This window comes from Micropterus dolomieu, linkage group LG16 (assembly GCF_021292245.1).
Source record: "Micropterus dolomieu isolate WLL.071019.BEF.003 ecotype Adirondacks linkage group LG16, ASM2129224v1, whole genome shotgun sequence".
Lineage (NCBI taxonomy): Eukaryota > Metazoa > Chordata > Actinopteri > Centrarchiformes > Centrarchidae > Micropterus > Micropterus dolomieu.
Window position 1 is genome coordinate 14,146,034 of NC_060165.1, and position 24,009 is coordinate 14,170,042.

A 24,009-nucleotide genomic window follows, 5' to 3' on the forward strand; every position below is an offset into this window, starting at 1 on the left:
AGCAATGACCTTTTGTGTCTTGCCCTCCTTGTGCAAGGTGTCAATGGTCGTCTTTTGGACAGCTGTCAAGTCAGCAGTCTTCCCCATGATTGTGTAGCCTACAGAACTAGACTGAGAGACCATTTAAAGGCCTTTTGCAGGTATTTTGAGTTAATTAGCTGATTAGAGTGTGGCACTAGATGTCTTCAATATTGAACCTTTTCACAATATTCAAACTTTCTGAGATACTGATTTTGGGGTTTTCATTAGTTGTCAGTTATAATCATCAAAATTAAAAGGAATGAACACTTGAAATATATCAGTCTGTGCGGAATGAATGAATGTATACATTATACAAGTTTCACTTTTTGAATGGAATTACTGAAATAAATCAACTTTTTGATGATATTCTAATTATATGACCAGCACCTGTAAATAAAAATGTAACGTAGCATGATCAACAATAAACCTGTAACCTGTTTGCAGCTGATGTTAATTATTTATGTGATGGCCGCCAGTGGTACGTAAATGAAGTTAATCGACCACCACAAGTTTGTCAAGCAAACAAACTTTCATCTTTTCATAACAAAAGACAGTCCGACCTGACCTCCAGTAGGTTGTATCTAAAGCAAGAAGCAAGCTAACATTAGATGGCCAATGCTGAGCTAAACATGTTCACTAACCTCAGGTTACAAACCTATTTTGTGTTCACCGCTTGTTTTGTTTGGGTCTTGTTGTATGAAGTTTTAAAGCCAAAGTTTATGTTTGTTATCCTCTCTCACGTGTGGTCGCGCACAGCAGATACGTAGTATGTGTTACGTAGACAGGTTATATGAACGCAGGGAGGGGACCAGCAAGCTCATCAGACATTTCCTAAAAATAACCATTGTTCTTGAGTCCCGCACCTTGAGTCCGAGTCAAGTCTGAAGTCTTTGAAGCCGAGTCTCAAGTTGAGTCTGAAGTCACTGTGTTTGCGACTTAAGTCTGACTCGAGTCCAAGTCTCAAACTCGAGTCCCTATCTCTGACTTAAAGTAATCTATTTACCAGTCTAACCATTACCTGGTATGTCTGACCTGGTCACATGATATTTCAAAGCTTGACAAAAAGTTCTTCAATTCTCCTTAAACAATTTACTGCCACACAAGAAATATGTGATACTGAGGGCTGCAAGGGATATATCACCATTGTATTCCAGTTTTGGGAAAAAGAAGGCAGCATTTCTCAGCCACATTTAAAAAGGGACAGGCCTTGTTGAACAGTCGATATACTGTGGATTGAAAGGATCCAGCCCCTGAGCTGGGACATGCATTGCACAGAGATTCCCCCGTATTCCCTCCCCTTGGCCTTACCCCTCTAACTCTGTTTTCTTCTCGGTTTCCCAGGTCAGGGACAGTGTGCTTAGATGTCATCAACCAGACATGGACAGCCCTTTATGGTGAGTGGCCCCCGCTGCCCAGGTGTCTATATTAAGTTTCCTCACTAGGGTCTGGGTGATTATGTGCGAAGAACTTGACACAGTGCCGTCAGCACCAAAAAGGTGACTTGGGCTCCTAATGTACTTACTGAGGGGAGAAGTGAACACTAAAGAGGTAAAAACCTTAACCTGGCAAAAGTCAGAAAACATTCACCTTCAGCAGGAATGCTTCACAGGCATGTCAGCTGTGAGAGACAGCGGCACACTCACATGCTCTCGATGACAACAATTGTACTTGCTGTTTCTCACCCAGTTGCTCTTCTCACTGTCATCATGTCTCTCTCTCTGCTCATCTCTATGTCCCTGTGCCCTTCTCCTCATTTCCTCATTAATTTCTCATTACAGCTCCTCACCAGGGCTAAGATGGGTGTTGAGCAATATGAATGGCTTTACAGTAATATCCCGAGCAGGTGTTTCAGCATCCCTGCCTATTTATTTTCACTCGTGTTCTGGATATGACTCAAAGGAGAATGTTAACATCCTAAATGGTATTTTAACAGCTTGATTCAGAATCAACTCTGATTACAGAGTTATTATTATTATTTATATTATTTGTGTCAATGCTGTTAATGTTATCAAATGAGGAAGCTTGCCCTGTTTTTCCCTAGAATCAGGTGAAAGCCTTGTTAGAATGACATTTGTGTTAATTTACCCTTGTTTGTGCTCTTGTCAAATGCTGTAGATTTTGTTGTCGAGTGTTTGAAAGAAAAAAATCCTAATGGACAAACATTGAAAGAATAGGCCAATCAACCAAGCATGGTCTGTTATGAGTCTCTATGAAGCAAGAGGGAACAAAAGCAACTGATTAAATCAGCTAAACATGATAAAACTGCACAATAGACAATAGGGAAGTGGTTCTTTTCCTAACTTGAACAGCCTCAGTGGTGACACCTAGGAGTTGAGAGCAGAATTGCAGGTTAATCTACTAGGCCTCAGCTCTAAGAGAAAGCTGAGGACTGCTAGCAGAGAGCTAGTGAAAGGGATTAATGAGGTTTTGTGAGGCTTTCCGATGAGCCGTTGCTAGCATATACACAGTACATCTTTGATCCGGTTACTTCAGATAAATGGTTATATTTTGGAGAGGCCTGACAGTAACTACCATTAAATGATTTCTATAATTGTCTGATTTACTTATTTTTTTTCAGTTGGTAAAGTGTTGTCTTCTTCCCCAGATTTGACCAACATCTTTGAGTCGTTCCTGCCCCAGCTGCTGGCTTACCCAAACCCCATCGACCCCCTGAATGGAGATGCAGCTGCCATGTACCTTCACCGGCCAGAGGAGTACAAGCAGAAAATCAAAGGTTCAGCCTAATCACAATCTGGGTGTAGATCCCATGTCCTTTTTAGATGCTTGGATTATTGCACACCTGGAAAAAGTTATTTTTCCCAAATGTATTATCTGACAAAATTGAAGTTCTGATCACATATATTCCATGTCTGACCATGCTCTCTTCCTCTTGGTCTCCCACCCCAAACCCCCCACACAGAGTACATCCAGAAATATGCAACAGAGGAGGCTCTGAAGGAGCAGGAAGAGGGTGCAGGCGACTCGTCATCTGAAAGCTCCATGTCGGATTTCTCAGAAGACGAGGCCCAGGACATGGAGTTGTAGTGATAGGAGGGCTCCCCCATCCCGCCCTCTCCTTTATCCCCCACAGAGACTATATTTGATTTCCTAACCATGAGAAAGCAGACTTATAATATTCATATTTAAACAAGTTGATTTTTTTATTATTATTATTACTACTAAACAAGGATTTTTATGGATATCTAGCCTTTGGTGTGTTTGACACCCCTACTATTCTGTAGCTGTTTCTCCCTACACAGATGTCACAATTGCTGTCACATCCCTACCATCTCCGCATTTTTAAAGTGTGTCATGTAGTCGTAGGCAGGAAATCTCCCCGCGAACATCTAATTTCTGTACTTGGATTTCACTTATAACTTACCAGTTTGACCTGAATCCTAATTTCCTTTCTTTTTCCACAATGCTAAATGACTCTGACCAACATTTTAATTAGTTGCTCCACTACAGAGCTGCTTAGGTTTTGAATAGGTTTTGCTTATCTGGGTGTACAGCTCTACAATATTAGCCTGTAGTCAAGACAGTATTTTAAGGCGCACGATCATACACGAGGTGTCGTAGCACACCTTACACAAAAATACAAAAAGTGTAGTGCCAATAGACACTCATAAATTGACCCTGAATGCTTTGTAAGCATATCTTTTTTCCAACATATTTATTGAGACTTGGCAGTAGAAAATATGCCTCTTTTTTTTTTCGCCTTCAGTTTACATGCTACCCAGACATGTTACTTAACTTTTTGTTACTATTTATTGACCTGCTGCAGCAGTCTGTCTACATGTGCCGCTGTGCAGTGCAAAATTATTGCTTAACTAGGTCAGGCCTTGTTCAACAAATGAATGAAATAAACGTCTCATTACTAGGTGAGTGACAATGTGGTAACAAAGACGTGTGTTGGGTGCTTCTGAGATTTGTTGAAAGTTCACCAGGTGCATAAACTGTTTGGAAGATTGGTGCACAAAAGCAATGAAGACAGAAGTGGCTTTACTCTGAGGCATTTGTGGAGATTCTGGTCAGACTCACTTGGTGTGATGGAAACTGAAAATAGACCAGAGCTACCATTTAACCATCTGACCATATGGATTTCATATTTCATGCAGCTCTTGCCAGTTTTCTGTTAGGAAGCAACCTCAAACACACAAGCACCAAACATTCTCACTCTGCAGGATGCCACTAACCTACAGTCATCTGCTGTACTCCTGCTTTTTCAAACAAAATTGTATTAGTCTTATTGGTCAAAAACAACTTTCCAAGCAGGGAAATACAGATCACATATTCTTGTGAACTTCAGAAAACCAACAACAAAGTCAGTTTTAATTTTAATGAAAAGCAACAAAAAATGGTCATATGATTATTGAGTGGATCTGAGAAAAAAAGAGTGATTTATTGGATATTCAGGTTTGTGTAGTATCGGTCCTCCTCACATTCCACTGTTACCTGGGGTTTGCTCCAATGCATGCCGTTCATATTGGTCTGACCTGTGGTATGTACCCCGACTGCATTTTATGTCTGCCTACCCGGATGTCTATTTGGATCACTAGTTTGAAGAAGATTGCAAAATAAGCTGAATTTTCGTTGAAGGGAATTAATTTAACATTAATTTCATATGTACAGATTTGACTTCTTATCTAAAAAAAAAAAAAAAAAAAAAAGAAAGAAAAGGAAAAACCTCTGGTGTTACTCATTGTTTATTTACTGTGGCGGGTTAAGATCCAGAATGCGTGGACAGAGAATGCAATCGCAGCTTAGATTTTTGGCTGTTTTTTCCTTCTTTTATTTCTTGTACATTTCTTTCCTTATCAGGGGGGTCAACACGTTAGGATATTTTTCTTTTTTTATGTACAGCATCTACCATGTACAGTGATAAGACACCTCTCTGTAGCCTCATAAAATCTCAGTGTTGAACCCAAAACACTGACTCGAGTGAGGCTAACATGGCAGTCAAACTACCTAGAAAAACCTTGAAATGTATTCACTTCATAGTTTGCAGTAAGAGTCACTGGTTGCTTTGTGGCAGATTGTGGACGATTCAAAGCCTGAATCGCACTCTGGAGGTCACTGTATCACCTCTGATCTCAACTCCCGCTTCCGTGCCTCATCACAAAAAGAAGGTGACCATTTAAAGAAGTCCCCACCGAAAACAATGTTTTCAAAAAGCCATGAAGGTCAAAAGTAACAAGAAAAGCACATTTGTTTTTACTCATACTGCTTTTATTGTTCCTGCAAAATGACCCTGTGCAGTTTATGACTTGACATCTAAATTTTCGCTCTGTTGCAGATGAGGGGTGTTAACCCAGGGCTGAGTTTGGTGTATTTGAGCAAATGTAGGATTGTGAGACTTTAAAGGCCCAGATTTGAAATACAGTTTGGTTGTACCTTACACTTTGATTAATATTTTCACCCGGGACATACAGAAAGGATAGAAATCATACTAATATTTGTTGAACTGCGTTTTGACATGTCAGGATAGTTAGTTTTGCTGGGTGTTGACTTCAACTAAACAACATTATGCTATATGGCTGTATTACAGATAGTTAGCTAGTTTGGTATACTTACATGAAAAAGCATTAATTTCTCATCTGATTTTTAGTTAGTCTGTTGTGTGGTTATATGTACAATACTCCATAGACATGCCTGCTTGTCCTCTCTTGCAGAGTTGTACAGATGAGTGGGAGTGATTTCAATCTAGGGTGACATTTGACCTGTAGTAAGCCTAATGGTTCTGACTGTACAGAAATCAAAAGTTTGGTTCAGCTCTTTTCAAGCGATTGGATTTCCTCCAAAAGCATGATTTAAAAACACAGTTCCATGCTCATAATTATGCCCACATTGGAATGCATTTAGAACAGAGACACTTCCATGATTGGTTTTTAATTTCTGATATTTATCCGAAGAGTTTGACTGTTTAAAGCTATGGGATGATAATGTCTGTCGCCCAGCCTGGAAATGTTTTGAATGTTAGCTCAGGGGTTACCTTTTAACTGTTGCAGAGCTAACTTTTGTGATAGTCAACATGTACAAGGCAGTATAAAGCTATGTGAATGTTTTACATGTGTTTCGGGTTTGTTTGTGGTGAGGTCGGTGATCCACATCCACTCAAAACAGAACAAACCTGCAAACTGTATGCAGATCCCCACTCTCACAATTGGCTTGTGTTTTCTCCCTAAGCTGCCTATAAATGTGTATTTATTCATTAAAGAGACCTCCTTTTTTGTTTTTAACCTTGCTCATCAGGCACCAGTAAGTTATGGCTCAGCTAAATTAACACACTGATGATAACTTGATCTTGAGTTGTTTTTTTTTTGTTTGTTTATTTTAAGGAATTCAGATTGGAATTCTAGTTTTACTTTACATTTGTGCAGTATTGTACTCAAGTGCTGACAATACAGTATATCCGAGTTGACAATTGTAATAAAATTGCACATTATGATGCAGTACTACAAGAGGGAATTAATGATATTTTTGTCTTTTTCAAAAACAAGACTCTTGTGTTTGGGTAAAAATCAAAGGTTTGGTTTTCAGCATTTTTTGCATCTGGGCAATAAATTGATTATATACTCAGCTGTGGCCTGGTGTTGCTCTGGTAAACAACCATCTGATGTTTTAAACAGATTGGTTCTTTCTTCTTTTAACTTCCCACACTTGTCAAGAGACATAATTCCTGCCTTTGTGTTTCAGGTTGTCTTCAACTCAAGTCAAGAACTAAAGGAAATGTCCTCAAACCAGTGAATGAGTATGCTTCCCATGGCAACTTAAATTCAAAAAATGTTTTTGAAAACATGTTTGTGCTTTTATTTAATATCCTTTTGGCTTTCTCTTCTCCCCCTCTTTTGCTCTAAGACCACAGGTGCACAGATTACAATGTCTTAACTACTTAGATTAACATGATGGGATTAATAGGGCCTCGAAATTCTTACTGCAAACCTGCAGAGAAAGTACAGCCCAGAGCCATAACCCCCACAACCGTACCCACACACTCTGCCAGATCCTATAAGGATGGAGCACCTCCGCTAAATGAATGGACTGGTTTGTCATTAATCTATAGACAGGACTTCCAGGGCCCATTCTCCTGTTGTATCAGCACAGCTGCAAAGAGCCAGCACCCTGATCCTGTAATATCACCTCCCCTCGTGTGTTGACTGTGTCTCCTTGTGCACTTGCATGCTTCTGGTGTGGAGTTGAGGCTCGCTTTGTGCACACTTTCCATTCTGTTTTATGCTTGTGTGGATTTGTGCCCTGTGCTGGCATACAGCTGCCATCAGGGGATTTAACAGGTACACACAGCATGGAAAAATGGCATTTAAAAAAAAAAAAAAAAATAGAAACTATGTATTTGTTACCTAGTGTGTGATACTTGAGGGTTACAAAGTCAAAAGGTTTATTTTTTTGTTTAAAAGTCCATCCTTGGTCTTATTTTTATCACATTCTTTGCCCTCCTTGTTTTTTCCTTTGCATTGTGAAGTGGGCATGCTTGTCAAAAAGACAATGCTCTCTATTAATAGGCTTATAACCTCTTAAATAGTTGTGTATAAAATAAACTGTTATAACTTCTTTTTTTAATAAAACATTCAATGTGTAAAAAAGGTCTTTCTCATCTCATCTCTCATCTCATCATTCTCATCTGTTGCACCCAGTGTATGATCTGTTATTGAACTATTTTATGAAAGACCTCAGGACTTTACTGCAGAAAATATGAACAGCAGCAGATGTTGCATATTTATGTATGATGATCTCAGTTTAACATTTCATTGCTCTGAAATGTAATGGCAACATCCAAATCTCCCTTTATGATTCCGTGAAGAACTTTCTCTCATTGAGCTGAATTCCACCTGTGTTAGATGGGATATCCGGATGTCCTCTTAACATATTGAAGGTGTTTGAACCACTTATGCCAAACTCACGTATTATGTTCACTTACAGAATCACCGGATTCATGTGAAAAGTGATAATTACATTTATTTTTTGGCAACATTTTAATTTGTAGTTTGCTTTACAACAGTGCCGTATTGTAAATGTTACAATTTTATATATGGAGAAAATGACACCACCAACACACAAGGCCAATATACACTTTGGGATTTTAATAATTACACCCATTGATAATGTGTTTTTTAATGTTGTATATTTAAATCTTCTTTTTATTTTTTTCTCATTATTCTTCATTGCAGAAATCTTTTGAATCTTGAATCCAGAAAAGGACATTTGTCCAGGTTCAAATACCACATACGTTAAACACTGGAAAGCTGAGGTCTTCTCACATTGAAGAGTCAATACAACAACGTGTATAGCCTTATACCCCAAACACTATAGTCTATTACGAAGGACTGAATAATTGCTATATTCTGTAAGCATTTTACCCAAGTTAATTTTCCTCGAAATTTCTTCAGCAGGAATGCCCCAATTTGACATCCAAACAGATTTAGTAAACCTCTCACAATCAATCTATATAAAAAATTACATTACACATACATTTTGTGTCCTCTGGAACACTAACCTGTACTATTGCCACTTCCACAAGGTGTCAGTGTGGCACTACACATCTGTGTCACAACTCCCCACCTTGCTGGTACAATACGGGCCACTGTCTGGCATGATCCCTGAGAGTGCTGGGAAACATGAGAGGTTACTACCCCAGTACTTCAACTCTGAAATGGGGGTGATGAATGACTACACCCACCTGAACACACAGAACTGGCTACTGAGTTTTCTTTCAAACCAACATTAAAACAGTGTGTTTGCTTGTAATGCATCTCAAGCCTTCAAAGCGCGGGTTGGGTTTATATAGCAATGCATAGTCTTGTATACCCCATTGATCTGTGCCAAATCTGCTAAGCATCTGACTGAGGTTTTATTTTGAAGGGGACATTGGACTGTGTGAGATTAACCTTGCTGTCAGCAGCTTCCACTTGCAACGACGGATGTAGTTCCACAAGTGAGCCAGGAGAGGGCGCTGCCTCATGCCTCCGCCTCTATCCCCAGCTGAAACCCCCCTCTGTATAATCACAGCAGGGGAAAATAAATGATGTGACATAAGGCTGTTTAATCCCCTATCCTCTGAAAAATGTATTCTGTCACGCAGCAATCTGCCCTCTCTTCCTGTCTGTCTTTATTTCTATACCGGTGCAGAGATATAAAGTTACTCTCCAATTTGATATTTCTTAGACGTTTGGAGGAATGATTGCTGAGCTTTTGATTTGGTTGCTTTTTGTTTGGTTGTACATATGGGAAATTAAGTTTGCCTGTTCCACATCCTTCTCTTTCTGTCTTTCATATATACACAAAATACCAAGAACACCCTCCGATAGCCCTGGAATAACTATAGATGTTGTGAGACTTTATATATATATTTTAACACATTGTGTTGTTTTTTTGAGACTGTATGAAGAAGTTGGATTGAATGGCCTTACAGTATTTAATAAGGCACTCTGTAGTCTTCCTGTATACACACCTCTTTCTCTGTACTGAACATCCTGTGCCATGCCACAACCTCCAGCGTGTCCACATCAGACACCTAGAGGGTCCTCAGCATGCTCATACTGTTTCTGTTTGACGACACCTGAAGTTTCTCGACATCCTCCCAGATCCACATTCTTCATATACAATCTATGTTTAATTTTGTCATTATGATTGTCTAAATTATAACTGTACTATGTTGATCTATTCTGTACAGACAGCAGGTATTGCATGTATGTGTCCCTCCAGGAAGAGGGATCCTTCTTCTGTCTTCTGTTGTTCTTCCTGAGGTTTCTTCCATTTTTCCCCGTTAAAAGGTTTTTGTGGGAGTTTTCCTTATCTGAATCGAGGGTCAAAGGACAGAGGGTGTAGTGTGCTATACAGAGTATAAAGCCCCTTGAAGCAAATTTGTGATACTGGGCTATTCAAATAAAACTGACTTGACTAACAAATCACCATACTGTAATGTTTTCAATTTAAAGGAGCACTCCAACAATTCTTTTTGTCAAAAATGTGAAGTCTCAATTCCAAACAGACGTAATCTGGATGACCTCATCAGAGTTATTTTCTCCTTCCAAGCCACAGAATATGTTACATAGCTGTTTTTGGATTTCCTGTGTCACCTGCCGTTATGCAGCAGCAATTTTGCATCCCTTCTGGTGCATATGCTGTGAAATAACATCTGAGGAGGCACGAGTCAGAGCAGCATGTTGGGAGTATGCGAAATGAACTGAACTGATGACTTGCTTTGACAACCTCAATGTCAGTGTACTTCATTTCAAATCCCATGGTTCAGGGCTACTGTTCACTGCAAATGCTTTCAGCTGTAAAAACCCAGCCCTCTGTTTTTCGCCCTGCTACACCTTCTCCTGCATCAAAAGAGGAGGAGGAGGAGGAGGAGGCTATTTGTCTCTTCACAGACCTGACCTCCAGAGGTCCAGCAACCTGAGAATCTCAATGAAATATTTAAAGCTTCTGTTTTATCCGCAGTGCGTTGGTCAAGTCAAACTGTGGGCCTCCATGACGTAATGCCAGATGTCTGATTGGTCCTCACTGAAGCAGGGTGGTCAGGTGACCTGTGCCGCTGTGGCCTTTTAAGGCATTATGATGCCCTGAGGCTCCACATTATGCTCATGGGCTGTCTGTTGCAAGTTATGATCAATCACTATTGGCTGTGGTATTTTCCATAGCAAAGCTTTTAGCAGTAAAGCTATGCATACATTCTTTAATGAAGGCCCTCGTAGTTCAGATTATACTCATCTATGTTTAGAAAAAAGTCAGTATAATTGTTGTCACATTCCATCATGCCTTGTTTTATGACATAGGGGCTCCACAGAGCCAAGTCTATGGTGCAATCATTAAAATAAAAAAAAATTGAGGTTTCATATGACCATGGATAAAATATGGTGCCAAAGTTGATTTTGTTTCTTATATTTTCCCCCTTCTTCTTCCCTTCTGCTGGTGAGCTGACAGCTCATGAACCATCACCAACATGCAGGCTGTGTCTTGGGTTTCTCAAGATGGGGCTGGATGGCAGACTATGGTCTCTCTCAGGTTACAAGCTCGATTTCACTGGCACTGTGGGGGGTTGAATGAGGTGGTGGTGCAGCAGCAGCAAGCAGCACAATGATCCCTGGGTGTTTACTAATAGATGACCCACTGACTAACATGCTCCCCACCTACCACCACCCGCCAGTCCACTCCTTTGCTGTAAGGCGGGCACAGACAGCTAAGAGCCAGTGCTGGTGGTCGCAGTGGCGTAGGAGACCCTGCAGAAGCTGGTTTGTATGGACACAATCACTGCCAGTGTGTGTGTGTGAGAGAGAGATGTTATACAAAAAGAAAACAATTCTCAACATCAAAATGTATGTATATGAATAAAGTGTCAGCCTGATTTGTTCAGTTTTTCTTTTGTCACATTGACAGCCAGTTGTCATATGTGTGTTATTGTTGGCCTTATTTCCTGACCTTATTTTTACTGTCATCTTTACAATTTTTATTATCCTGAGTAATGAAGCTGCATGTGCTGAGGGCAGTAAATAATCCCCTGCTCAGTAATCCTCTGCAGAAGTAACGCCAGTTGGAGCTAAAATGTAATTTCATATCAAGAGAGTTATGAATGAACATTTTTCCTCACATAAATTAGTAACCATCACTCTTATCCAGTTTGATTTAATATGATTGAATGATTGAAAATGTCTTATTATAATTTTACATACTTACATACAGTATCTAGAATAATCTACATTTGGCTGAATAATTATTATTACTGTTTAAAATGTAAATATATCTGGAGAGGTTTTATGAAACTACATTATTCTGCATGTTCTCTTGTAACAGCCTAAATACAAAGTTCTGGGGAACAACTGATGTGGATTTGTGATAAAATATTACTTCTGCCTCTTTGTTTTTCCCGAAGCACTGCCTTGCATCTTCAATAAATTTTCCTCTATTGTTGCCATTTAGCTTTTCTTTTGGAACAGCGGACTGCATCTCCCCGCATTATCAATTCATCCGGCGCGCTATCATATGGCCTGGATCCCTTCACCGGAGACGGGTGGCGGCACAAACGCACAGCGTCCACCTGATCCCTCCGCTGGCACCTGTTTCATCTGGCTCTGGCACGACAGCGCAGAACGAAATGAGTGTTTTAAATATTCATCGAGGGCTACTCATCTCCTATACACGCACAGATGATCCGCGGCTCCAGTTTCAGCTTTTCCAGGTGGAAACCACGTCGAGCCTTGGAGAGGCTAAGGGCTCCGGCTCTTCAGCGGTGAGCAGCAGCGACGCGGATTGATTTCACTGTCGCACCGAAACCCTAAAAAGAGTGTAACCAAAACCAACCCCATCACTTCTAAATATTAGACGAGTTTTATCCACCTAGTTATCTGCCTAATTATTAACAGCAGGTAAATGGACTCTTGCCATCGGAGAGGTGCATGGGTAGAACCTGCCCTCATATATTAGGCATCCAAAAGTGAACTAGGGACATCTCACTTCAGCAGGGGCCCCTCGGGTGGTGTGCAGCTCTGCATAAGGGAGGAGGATGTGGAGCAACACGAAGGCCCCAGAAGGCCCATGAGAACTGCTGCTGCCTGACAGGACACCAGGCCTCCATCAGGCCAACATCAGGTTGTATTGTTATTGAAGGATTTTGGTGATATATTACTGAACACAGAGACATCACATATTATGCGATAACCAAACAGGAAAACCTGTTATGTAGCAGACAACAAAATATTCCCACTTTGGTTTTGTTGATGTTATAGCAAAGGTATTTTTCCTCCTTTCCTCGGACAGGAAATGTTATGCAACCTGCGCGCAGTAACCACTAGAGCAGGCTTTAAATGCACTATTTGATAATCATTAGCCATCTGGACGTGGTCATTTGATCCTGCTGCATCTCGACCCCAAGAACTGCAGCCTCAACAGCATCAGCCGACTAAAACTAATCTCTGGATGGGGGGCTGGGAAGTTGCGCCAAATAGTCTATCTGATGCAGGCTATGGTTGGTTTAATATCTGAAAATGCAGCGCAAGCCGTGTTGTCCTGGACATTAACGATCTAATCTTCTGTTTACTCCGGCTATTAGACAGTAGGCTATAGTCAATTTAATGCTGTAGCATGTTTCGTCTAGCAGAATTCAGAGGGAATATGAAGGATTAAAATAATATTATATATGATAAGTTACTTGTCAATTAGGTGTCTCTCTCACACTCTCTTTCTCTCCAAAAGTTGGCATTGTGGTCTGTGGGTGCAGGTATGGTAAACAGTAATCTATTGACCTGTATCGGGCTAAATGATCCACAGGCCTGCAGGCCTCATCTCCGCTGAAAGGCCCTGATGTAAATGCCCTTTAGGTTTTTAAAAAAAAGTCATCAGACCTGTGTGAGACATTGTTAATACCTACATGAATAGAATTGCAATAGGATGGTACTTTTCAGCATGTATTAAATGTCTAAACATGTAATTAGATCTTAGATTTAGAACATTAAATGTAGGCTATGTGCCAATATTAGTCTATAGGACTGAGATAGCATAAAATAGCAAAGCTCTGAAAATGGTAACATCTTAATCATAAAATGGATTTAATTTAAAGGTGCAGTACCTCTTTTATTTGCTTTTGTTAATTGACCACATACAATTCAAGTAGGCATAGGCTATTTGCCTATAAAATTAAAATAAAAAAATAGAGTTATCTGGATACAGAGGGAAGTGCCTTTTCTCAGCTGGGGCAGTCTAAACAGGGGGTTGGTCCGAATTATACAGCAGGAAATCGTTTAATCCGGAAAGACAAAACCAATCCTCATCTGCTCATAGTGCAGCAGTCTCCGGGTTAGACCTGTCCCATTTTTAAGGTCGCCTCGCCTCTACAGAGCTCCACCTTAAAGAGACTGTATAGAGCCCGGTACTGAGGCGGTGAACACATCAGAACAGGAGACTCAGGCGGTCTGGATTATTTCTGTGGTGCGGGGTGCGATGCTTGAAAATAGCCCATGTCTTTTCTACCGGGCAAATCTCTGGACTCGCAGCCTACACCAGTTGGAGGGAAACAGGAAGGAAGCTGTTTGGGTCCCGCTTGTAGAAAACGTCCAATGTTATGAACACAGGTAGCCTACGCACCGGTAAAGTTGATACCCCTAGAGGCTTTGTTTAAAGAGTAGTGTGAATTGTTTAACTGAGAACATAACATTTAAAAGTAATGCCTATGTTTCACATTTAAAAAGGTCAGCCTTGCGGCCTAATGTAAAAACGCTCACATGTGTAAAATAGATTCACATCTAGGATAGTGTATTTTTAAAGTTTTCAGCGCAGAATATTAAACCAGTTGCGCATTTTTAGGAGCTGTTGTTTTACTCCCAGATATTTGAACCTGCTGTTGCTCCTTTGTGTGTCTGCGCCTTTAAAAAGGTGTACGGAGCACCTTCCTTTCTGCCAGTGTGCAGCCTGGAAGCGCAGGTAAAAGGGAGGAGGTTGACTTTGGAGAGAGAGAGCGCCGGTGGGAGAGAGGGGAGAGGAGAGGAGCACAGGGCTGGAATTGACATTTGATACTCAGGAAGTTCAGAACGCCGCTTGGATTTCTTTTGTTTCTTTGTAATTCTGCAGTCTTGCTGCGGGCAACGCGGACCGGAGGCTTGTGTTGCCTCAACACTGCTTTAATAGAGGAACCCTTTAAATGATAATAATAGGTTAAGGACTAAATGTCTGATGGGTCCGACTTCAGTGCAGTTTGTAGCTTCAGGTATGGCGCACAACGATGGACTCTGAGGAAGGTATGGACTACATTTGATATATTTTACAGTTTTGTTCCAGTTAGACTATTAATTACTGGGTTTATTGCAATTAGGCAGGGAGAGCAACACATCAAAAAGAGGAAAGCTTCTCGGTGAAATTTAATAAAAAATGGCCATGTTACATCCAAAAAACGATATCTGATTAATAGGCTACTACGTGATGCCACAGCTCATTCATCCTATAAAAAACTGCGGCACAGGACTGCACTTTCTGATATTTAGACCATTTAGACTAAGAAAACAAATTTAATTTAACTATGGTAAATCTTACGCAGTCTGGGGCTTTTTTTCTGGCTTGACCCACAGATAGTCCGAAAATACTGAGTTTGGTCATAATAAAAATGTAGAAAAAAAACTGTTACTGTCTTTCAAAATTCAGTTGCCCACCATTAATAATTTTAAATTAAGTTATCTGGTAGCTATTTTAATAGACCTATGTAGCCTATTATTTCCCGATAATGCCGGTGGTTGTCTTAATCACATTGCACCTGCTTTTTTCAACTGCAATAAACGCCAAGGGGATACAGTCCAAGCAGCACGCTTTTAGCAGCCTAATCCTATGGATTAATACTGAGTTTAGTATCTTGTACATTTCTACTGAGGATAATCGAAATGGTATATAATAATTAAATGGGGGGAAAACATAGTAATCTAATTTAACATTAGTTGTTTGCCATAAAACTGTATCCAAAAATACGAATATTGCCAAACTTAAAAACATCATTATAAACTGACTTCGCATAATAGACGTTTTTTTATAGGATTCATCTCGTTCTAAAGGCCTATTTCTTTTTAAACAGGGCAAACAGTCCAAAATTTCCGATTGCATGAGTGATAGAGAATTTACATTGTGCTGGAGGGGGTGATAAATCCTCCAGAAATGACCATGAAGTTGAGGACTTGTAGACTCCCTATTCAGGCAAATGCGATTAACTGAAGGGGCTTTGGAGCTGCTCTAAATTAACGATGGCAGAGACAAAAGGCAGTCCTGGCAGTGCGATGTTAACATTTCAGTAGAATAAAGCGTGTCAGTAAATTCACATGCTGATTAATGTTGAGGGGGAAAATGATTAGTGTACCTATTTTCTAAACATCAATAGAGATGTATGATGTGTCTGCTAGTACTGTCTTTTTAATCTTTTATTTTTTCATCTTTAATCTCACTGCAATATTCTGATATAAACTGGTATTTTTACCTAATTTTTTATTATTAGTTTATTTGTACAGACTGCTTTCAAAATGTGTTATAGTAGCCTATAACTGTTAGGAACTTTTGACAGTGTGTATAGAAGCTACATCATTACTACATAAATAATGTGCAAACCTGTAAATTAAATTATGAAAAAGCATGTTGCCAATTTATAAGCAGATGGGCTTTATATTTTGACAACTGGCCGTGATGACACAAGCAAAATTACTTTGTATGTCATCTATTGACCAAATACCTACCAAAACAAAAATAATATTTACTGAAGAATGAAGAAAATATTAGGATAGATAACAAACAGACTTTTAAATAATATTAATGTAATCTCAGAATAAATAACTAAAACCAATTAAAACAACAACAAATCTGACATACAGAAATGATGCACTTGTTTTTCGTCTGTGCAACTGACAGGGTTCACAGAGACTCTTACATTATAACATATTGAAAAAATCTCATGAAGCCTAATTCTTAACTAATTAAGGTATGGAAAAACAAGACCCGGGCCAGCCTTTAAAGGACACAGGTTCTTTTCGACTTGGCTTTTTAGTGGTATTGATTTCTCCAGGAAATGGCAATGGGAGTCTTGCTCAGGGAGCCATTTGGGCGTCTGAGGAATCACTTAGTACATGGTTTGATCGCTGGGATCAATGGGAGCTCCGTGCACTGCAGGGCCCAGGGTGAGGGAGCTAATGGCTGAACCAAGGGTGGGGCGTCTGTGGATGGTTAGCCTCTCCGATTCAGATTATCTGCAGCGCAAAGATGTTTTTGACAACACATCCAAGGTCAGGAGATGAACTGAAGGTTATCAGCTTCTGTCTTGTGTATCATTATTTGCGTGGAGTTAATATCCATACTGAGCTGTTTATGTTGAGCTGAACGGACAGAGAAAGTGGCAGGATTTTTTAGTTTTTGTATCAAAAGACTTGCATGCTCATTGGAAAGACATTTTCAAACATTAGTTGATTTGCTGGAATGTCCACATCTGACTCTGATGGCAGCCATTTTCTGATATTTGTGCTTCACATAGATGAGAGAAAAAATACAACTGGCTTGTTGTAAGTCCTAAAACATCACGCTAAATCCCAACCCAGCTTTGATGGAGTTTATATATTTTTTAGGTTAGACAACAAAAACCTGTTAGCTAGCTGTTAATTTGATTTCTATAGGTGGAAACTTACTTTCAAAATAGTAGTAGTGCCATAGATTAAGCATAGATGTGTCTTATGTCAACTGAGGAGAAAAGAGGGATTCACTTTGAATTATCAAAAAAGGGTTTAACTGTTATAAAAAGTAAAAATTTGAATGTCTAAACTATTCAGTCTTTCTTATAAATACTTTGATTGAGATAACAAATGGTTCTAGGCCTAACACTGACTTGCTCTGTAGAGGAGGTGGCAGCATGTCTCTGTCATGCAGCCATGAAGAACATTGATGGGACTGTGTAACAACGCTAATCTACAAAGCGAATTAAGAGGTCAAGTTTAGGGTGCTGCCCTTTATACAAGTTGAGGGTGTAGGGGGAGGGCAAAGCCTGGACATAAAGAGATTACCTATAAACCATAAGGGCCGTCTTTGTACCAACCTTATGTTTCAGACATTTGTTGCATTCAGTGTTTTCCCACTGGAATCAAAGCTGAATTGTTGAATGTGAATTTTTTTCCTAATTGATTTACTCCTCTTTTATCATGTTTTACTGAGGGCAATAGTTTGTCTTCAGTCCCAAATTGAATGCAAAGAGGAAAATGAAGCAGTCATGCTAATTAAACCACCAAAATCTAAAAGATGGCTAAAATCACAATGTGTGGTGTTTTTGATGTAGGATGAATGGGCAAGATCTTGGCATTCAGGGTCTGAATTGCTCAAAAATCTTCTAAAATCCCCTCTTTCTGTGTCGAGACAAACAAGAATACTAGAAACTGGAAGACCACTCGTATTATCCAAAAAGCACAAGCTACTAGAATTGATGATTTCTAATTAAATTGCATGCATATTAACACATAATAGCAGAATTGTCACCTGCTTTATAGTTTCAGCTGTCAACTCTCCTTTCCTAAAGAAGGCAGTGCAGGTGATTAGTGAACAATTACATGAGGATGTGTACTCACTCCTAGGATTGACTGGACTTATATTTAGTTGCCCACAATGAAACAACAGTAGCCTTTGACCTGTTACTCAAGGCGTGGATCAGTCCACTGCAGTGCAGCACGTCTTGAATTAAGCTGCGTCAGTGCAACACCGTGGACACAGGGAAGGCTGCGGATGCTCCTCTTCCTGTTTCGCATCCTTTATTCACTTGCTCTCACATCTCTGTCCCTGTCTCTCTCACTTTCTCCAGGCTGTTGTTTCTGCTCTCCTCATGGGGGTCGGTGGTCTAGTTTGCATAGTTTTGCTTCACTTGGCTGACTATCCTCACAGGCTGACTGGCTGGCCTAGGTGTTGGGGTGATAACGACTCCTGTTCTGTGTATGGCACTGGTAGAATTCACTGTGAGAGCTCACTATCAGTGAATTACCATAGGGCCATAAACAGAGCAGAGAAAGAACCACTTGATGATGCCCGTCCATAGCAGCTTACTGTCTCTCCTGCTCTCCTCTCCTGTGCTTGTGGGCGGGGTGAATGTGATGTAATGACTCTGGTGCGGTTGCATGAGCCGAGTTGCGCACGTCTCGCTGGGTACTTCAACATCTCTCTGTCCTGATGTGCTTCAGTAACAACAGCTGCTTGCATTCGGAAGCCCCAGCCACTCCTCTTCTTTGCCCATTTTGGCACTAGCACATTTTTGCTTCTGTATATATACTTTGAGCAATTATGTGTAGTGCCAATATAGGACAAGACAGACTTCCATCGCTTTCGCATAATCATGGATCGTAATCTTCTCCGTACTAGTACATGTTTTGGTGTCTCAGTTAAAAAAAACTCATGATTGACCCTTGAATTCTCCTCACTTTCCCCTGTAAGTCATTTTTTCCTTCCAGTTCTTCATTACCTGACTGTACAAGAACTTTCAGTGGACTTGGAACCTTAAATGTAACACCTTACATTCCAGTCTGTCCCAAACCATGACCTATAGGAGGATGCTATTAGCACAACAGAGCTAAAGACTTAATGTCATGCTTTTTCCCATGTTCCTCTCTCTCTCTGTTTATTAAAAGTATCTGCTCTTGCTGAGCATTTCAAATTCAAATTCATGCCATCTCAGCTTAGCGGCTACCTTATATCAATTTGTATCACTTTACATGCCGAGAATCCATGTTTGTGGTGCACCTAAGTCTGAAGAGGCCCAGCAGCTCTCTGGTGGTGTTTGGCAATGGTAGAACTCACACTGGTGAGGTAGATGGATCCGGTGGTTCTAGACTTGCCAACTACTGCTTGAGAGCGTCCATCAGCTAAAAACGATGCAGAGACAAAACCAGCCTTCCAGTCCCAAGTGGCGAAACATCCTAAGGGCATTATTGTCAGTGAGTGAGTGGCCGATGGTGGTGAAGGGTGGGGTGAGACTTTGTTCCTCCCCTGCGCACCCCGGCCTCAAAGCTCCAGTGACTTGAAGGACAGTCTGTATAGTGATGAGGGCATAGAATATACCAGACCTGGGTCCAAGTTTGTTTTAAAAGTGTAGGGATACTTTTCAGTAAGAACACTGATGAGGGGAATCCAAGTAAAAACCACTAGCTATTTGCTTTCTTGAATTTACAAAAGGTACAAATAGGCTGTAAAAGATGGGTAAGGCCCCTAAAATTATGACATAAAATGAGACCTGTAGTCAAAAATCTAATTAAAGGTTGAGTGTGTAATATTTAGGAGGATCTATTAACAGAAATGCAATATACTATCCATAACTATGTTTTCAGTATGAATAAAGACCTTTTCATAATAAACCGTTTTTTATTACCTTAGAATGAGCCATTTCTATTTACATACACCGTTGGTCCTCTTACATGGACGTCGCCATGTTGTGCCGCCATGTTTCTACAGTAGCCAAATGGACTTCTCTACAGAGTGTGTTTCGTCACTATGCTGAATACGTACAAAGAAGAAGAAGAAGAAGTAACGTTACTAGTAGTAGTGGTAGACTGGTTTATTAGAAGTAGGAGAAGAAGTGAAATTTGGACAAATGGAGGTTCACATTCAGTATTTAGCACAAGAGCCGACAGATCATGGAAGAAGTATACAGAAATTTGATCTGTGCAAAATCACATATTGCATATACATATTTTGCATACATGTAATTTGTAATATGGTTATAGCGGTTAGTTTGCTGTCCATGTAGAGTAAACTAGATGTCTGTGTGTTGTTTGTATGCTCTGATAATGCTAATCCAACACATCTTTGTAGCAGCATCCATGTTGATTCCACATTCCTACTTAAGAGCACATGAACACACATTGAAGTCGGAAGAACGACTTTACATCTTGGGAAATGGGACTGTCCGAGGAGCACGTGAATGCACCGTGAGTCGCTGGTTGCAATTTGCAAAACCCACACCACTAAATGCCACTAAAACGTACACACTGAACCTTTAAATGTTTCTTGAAACAAGAGTTTCTGATGGAATCAATGGATCAAGCCTATCACCACAACCTAACATGTTACCTTGTATAATACTGCTGGTCAACCAAGATATCATAACATGTCAGTGTTTAAGGTTCTCATGCTGAAATAAGAACTCAAACTATTAGACAATTAGTCAACAGAACATTACTCACCAACTAGTTGGATAATCAATTAATTGTTGAAGCCATTTACCAAGAAAAAAATCCAAAACACTTTCCAAGTTCTGTTTTATATTTCTTTAATTTTAATATCTTTGGGTTTTGGAATGTTGGTTGGACAAAATAAGCAATCTGACTCATCACAGTGGGCTCAAGGAACTTGTGAAGGGCATTTTACCACAACCCAATTTTTCCTCACGTAGACCAGTAATTAGTAATGAAGATAATCATTAGTTCAATCCCGACATTCATTTAATGGAAGAAATTGATGACTTGCAGTTTCTTCTATGATGATAATGTTATGAGGATAATGGATTCCTCAGTTCATCAGTCATTCTTGTCTTCAGGTTTGACCAGCAGAGTGAGATCAAGTGAGTGCAGCTCTGCAGTATGAGGGACTCAATGGTTGAACAGAGGTTTGGCTTTTCTGCCTTCAGCCAACCATCAGGGGGGTTCCACTCTTAGCTCCGTGGCATAATTGGAAAACCGTGTGGTGTCACCTTACCCCTCTTTCAATGCAGCCTTTTTCCCTGGTCCCTTCCCAAACGAAAAAGGTGGAAAGCGAGGGAGTCTTTCTTATATGTGAGTTTGGTTTGCTGTCACAGTCCGTTGACAGTATGGCTCGAAAAGCTGCTACATATACTGAGCTCCGTATATCTGGGTCAGGGTCTGCTAATGTAGGTGACAGGGCGATCTGAGGATTAAAACCTCTTTATCTGCCTTGGCCTTTGCATAAATCCTGCTTTATAGCCTACATTTCAGCTTTAGCTAATATGATTTGTATTGTTACCAGTTTGCCTACAGGCTAGCTATATTTGATCTACATGGACGTTGTCATTGGACCTGTGAAGAGGCTCTTGCTTTTGTTCGGGTCCACCATTAAAACAAAACAAGAGTGGATAATACACAGACTAGTTGACATAAAAGAGCCTCCTTAGAGGGTTTAACTGTGTTTGTGTCTCATGTTACAGAACATATCACGCACATATGACATGTATAGTGTACATATAACCACACAGTCTGGGCTTTGACAATGCCACATGAATGTGACAAGTGAACATGTTCTCAGTTTATTCTGTGTGCACTCCCGTTGACGTTTATCTCTCAAATGACATATTGCTTTTTGAATCATACAATTTCCTATATCTGTCATGCAAATAAATATATTCCAAAGACTGATACATGTGTCAGACTCCCTCTAACGATCTTCTCTGCAGCAAAGTGCATTGTGGAATAACCCTTGTCAATGCGAGGCCTTCTCCAGATGGGCTGAGCAGCTCAAGTTACACCGCATTTTTCAGTGCCCCCTCTATCCCACAGCCCCCCTGGCCCCTTTCTCCATCTCTCTCTCTCTCTCTCTCTCTCTCACACACACACACACACGCACTCACACAGTTTCCTGGGTGGGTAGAGTCGGGCTGAGACAGTGCTTCGCCTGTGTTCTAATGCAGGCTGCAGAGCATTAGTGAAATGAGATTATCATCGTTCTTACGCAGTGTCTGGGCTGGAGGTGGACAGAGGTGTGAGCTGAGAAGGTGAGGATACCATTATTAGACTATTAGACTACATTATGGGGGAAGATGCTTTATCTGCAACATGTCTGCTGATACTCAAGCTTCAGTGGAAACTCTGCACGAGGCCCAGATGTGTACTGAGATCGAAAGAAGAAAGTATTTATTCTACAGTTTTTTCCTGCATTTTCACAAATGAGAAAACTGTTTCTACCTCAGGCCAGTGGGTCAGACATGGATCAACAGTATGGGGAATGTATTTTTGGGAATGTTTAGACAGTGACATACTGTATAATTATCTTTGAGGAACAGCATTTCAAATTTGCAGGTCACAGAGTTAATTTCCTTGTCTGAGAAGGATGTTTTTTTAAGTTGTGACCCAACCCTATGCTCAGGATGAGGGGTAGGAGATTATCTCTTGTCAAAGCAAGTGGGGGCTTGGACCTCGAGCTGTTGGTACATATGTGTGCGTGCCCATGTGGGAGTGCGTGTTTGCATGCGTGCAGGGGTGTAGGGCCTGGGATGCAAGTATTAAGAAACGATTAGTGGAGATTAAAGCTCTGCCTGCACGACTCCAGGCAACAAGAATGACCAACCCCTCCCTTCTCACCCTGCAGTGACCCCTGTGGAGCCAGGCCACCGAAGCCCTGGCTACAGCCTTGTCCACTGGCTGCGGAGAATCAATAGCCCAGTGATCTTCCACCACTAAATATATTGCCCCCAGGACAGAGCACAAGCACTCACACTGCATCCTGACTGCCTTGATTGGATGGTTTAATGACATCCAATCAGGTTCAAAGTCAGTCGGATGGATGTGATGATTGGAAGAGTACACTGCGGTGTGGTGCATGATGATGTAACTGGTAATGGTGTCACACAATGCAGTACAGCTATGAAAATACATTTTCCAGTGTTGGATCTAAGGAAATAGCTTCTACTCCAATTTGATATAAAAGTACTATACTGCAGAGGCAGGTTGAGAAAAATGTAATTCAGAAGTCAATATCTCTTTCTTAGCAATGGACTTTTAAAATACAAAATACCTTCTCTCATTTAGTTCTTCATTTGGCAAATGCAGGTTGGAGATATTTTAGTTCATATTTTGGAATGTAACTCAACCATTTGAAAAGTAGTTTTTGGATAGTGCTTTAGTTATATCTAAAAAGGAATAATTTAAATTGAATACATCTGATCAAAAACTAGGATTTTAGTCATTTAAACATTTATAATAACTAAGATGAAAGGATCTTAAGACTGGAATTGGCTGAGACAAGTTCTGTCCTTTTTGAACCTGTGCCATTTCATAACTCAGTTGGGTTCAGCTTTAATGATACAGTTGAAAGGTTTCAGTGCACTTTGTGTAAGTGTATCTGAGTGGATGGATGGTGCAGGGAGAAAGATGGAGGAGGGAGAGGCTTAGGTAGCATGAGGTGTAGGCCTTTTTCCAAGAAAGTACGCTAATAAGGCCTTCTTAATCTGCAGTGACAGTTGGATGCACATGCGTGCCACATACCTACAAAGACTCAAACATTATTCATAGTTTTCCCTTGCCTACAAAGGCCCACAAGTGTTTTCCAGCTGACACAGGGAGTCCAATCTAAAAATGGGGGAGAATACAACATAAAACAAGAAGGAAAATGGGATCTTTTCATCTGTGAATGCAACCTGGTTCAGCTTTAATCTGGAGGAAGAGTGGGATACACACTTGATAGATTAAGGCCTGAACGCTTCTCTCTCTGTTCTACTCTGCAACAGAAGGGCCTGGCTAGCAAATCCCAGGCTTTAAAGCA

The 24,009-nt window shown here is 40.4% G+C and overlaps 1 protein-coding gene across 1 annotated transcript in view; it reads left to right on the forward strand.

Annotated features, from left to right (window-relative positions):
- Nucleotides 1-7,622, forward strand: part of ube2h (ubiquitin-conjugating enzyme E2H (UBC8 homolog, yeast)) — a 29,750-nt gene extending 22,128 nt beyond the window's left edge. Inside the window, exons 5-7 of the mRNA XM_046071845.1 lie at nucleotides 1,363-1,415; nucleotides 2,627-2,755; nucleotides 2,942-7,622. Coding sequence (XP_045927801.1) covers nucleotides 1,363-1,415; nucleotides 2,627-2,755; nucleotides 2,942-3,066 — 307 coding nt within the window. The 3' untranslated portion in view covers nucleotides 3,067-7,622. The remainder of the gene's footprint in view (nucleotides 1-1,362; nucleotides 1,416-2,626; nucleotides 2,756-2,941) is intronic.
- The last annotated feature ends 16,387 nt before the right edge of the window (nucleotides 7,623-24,009 follow it).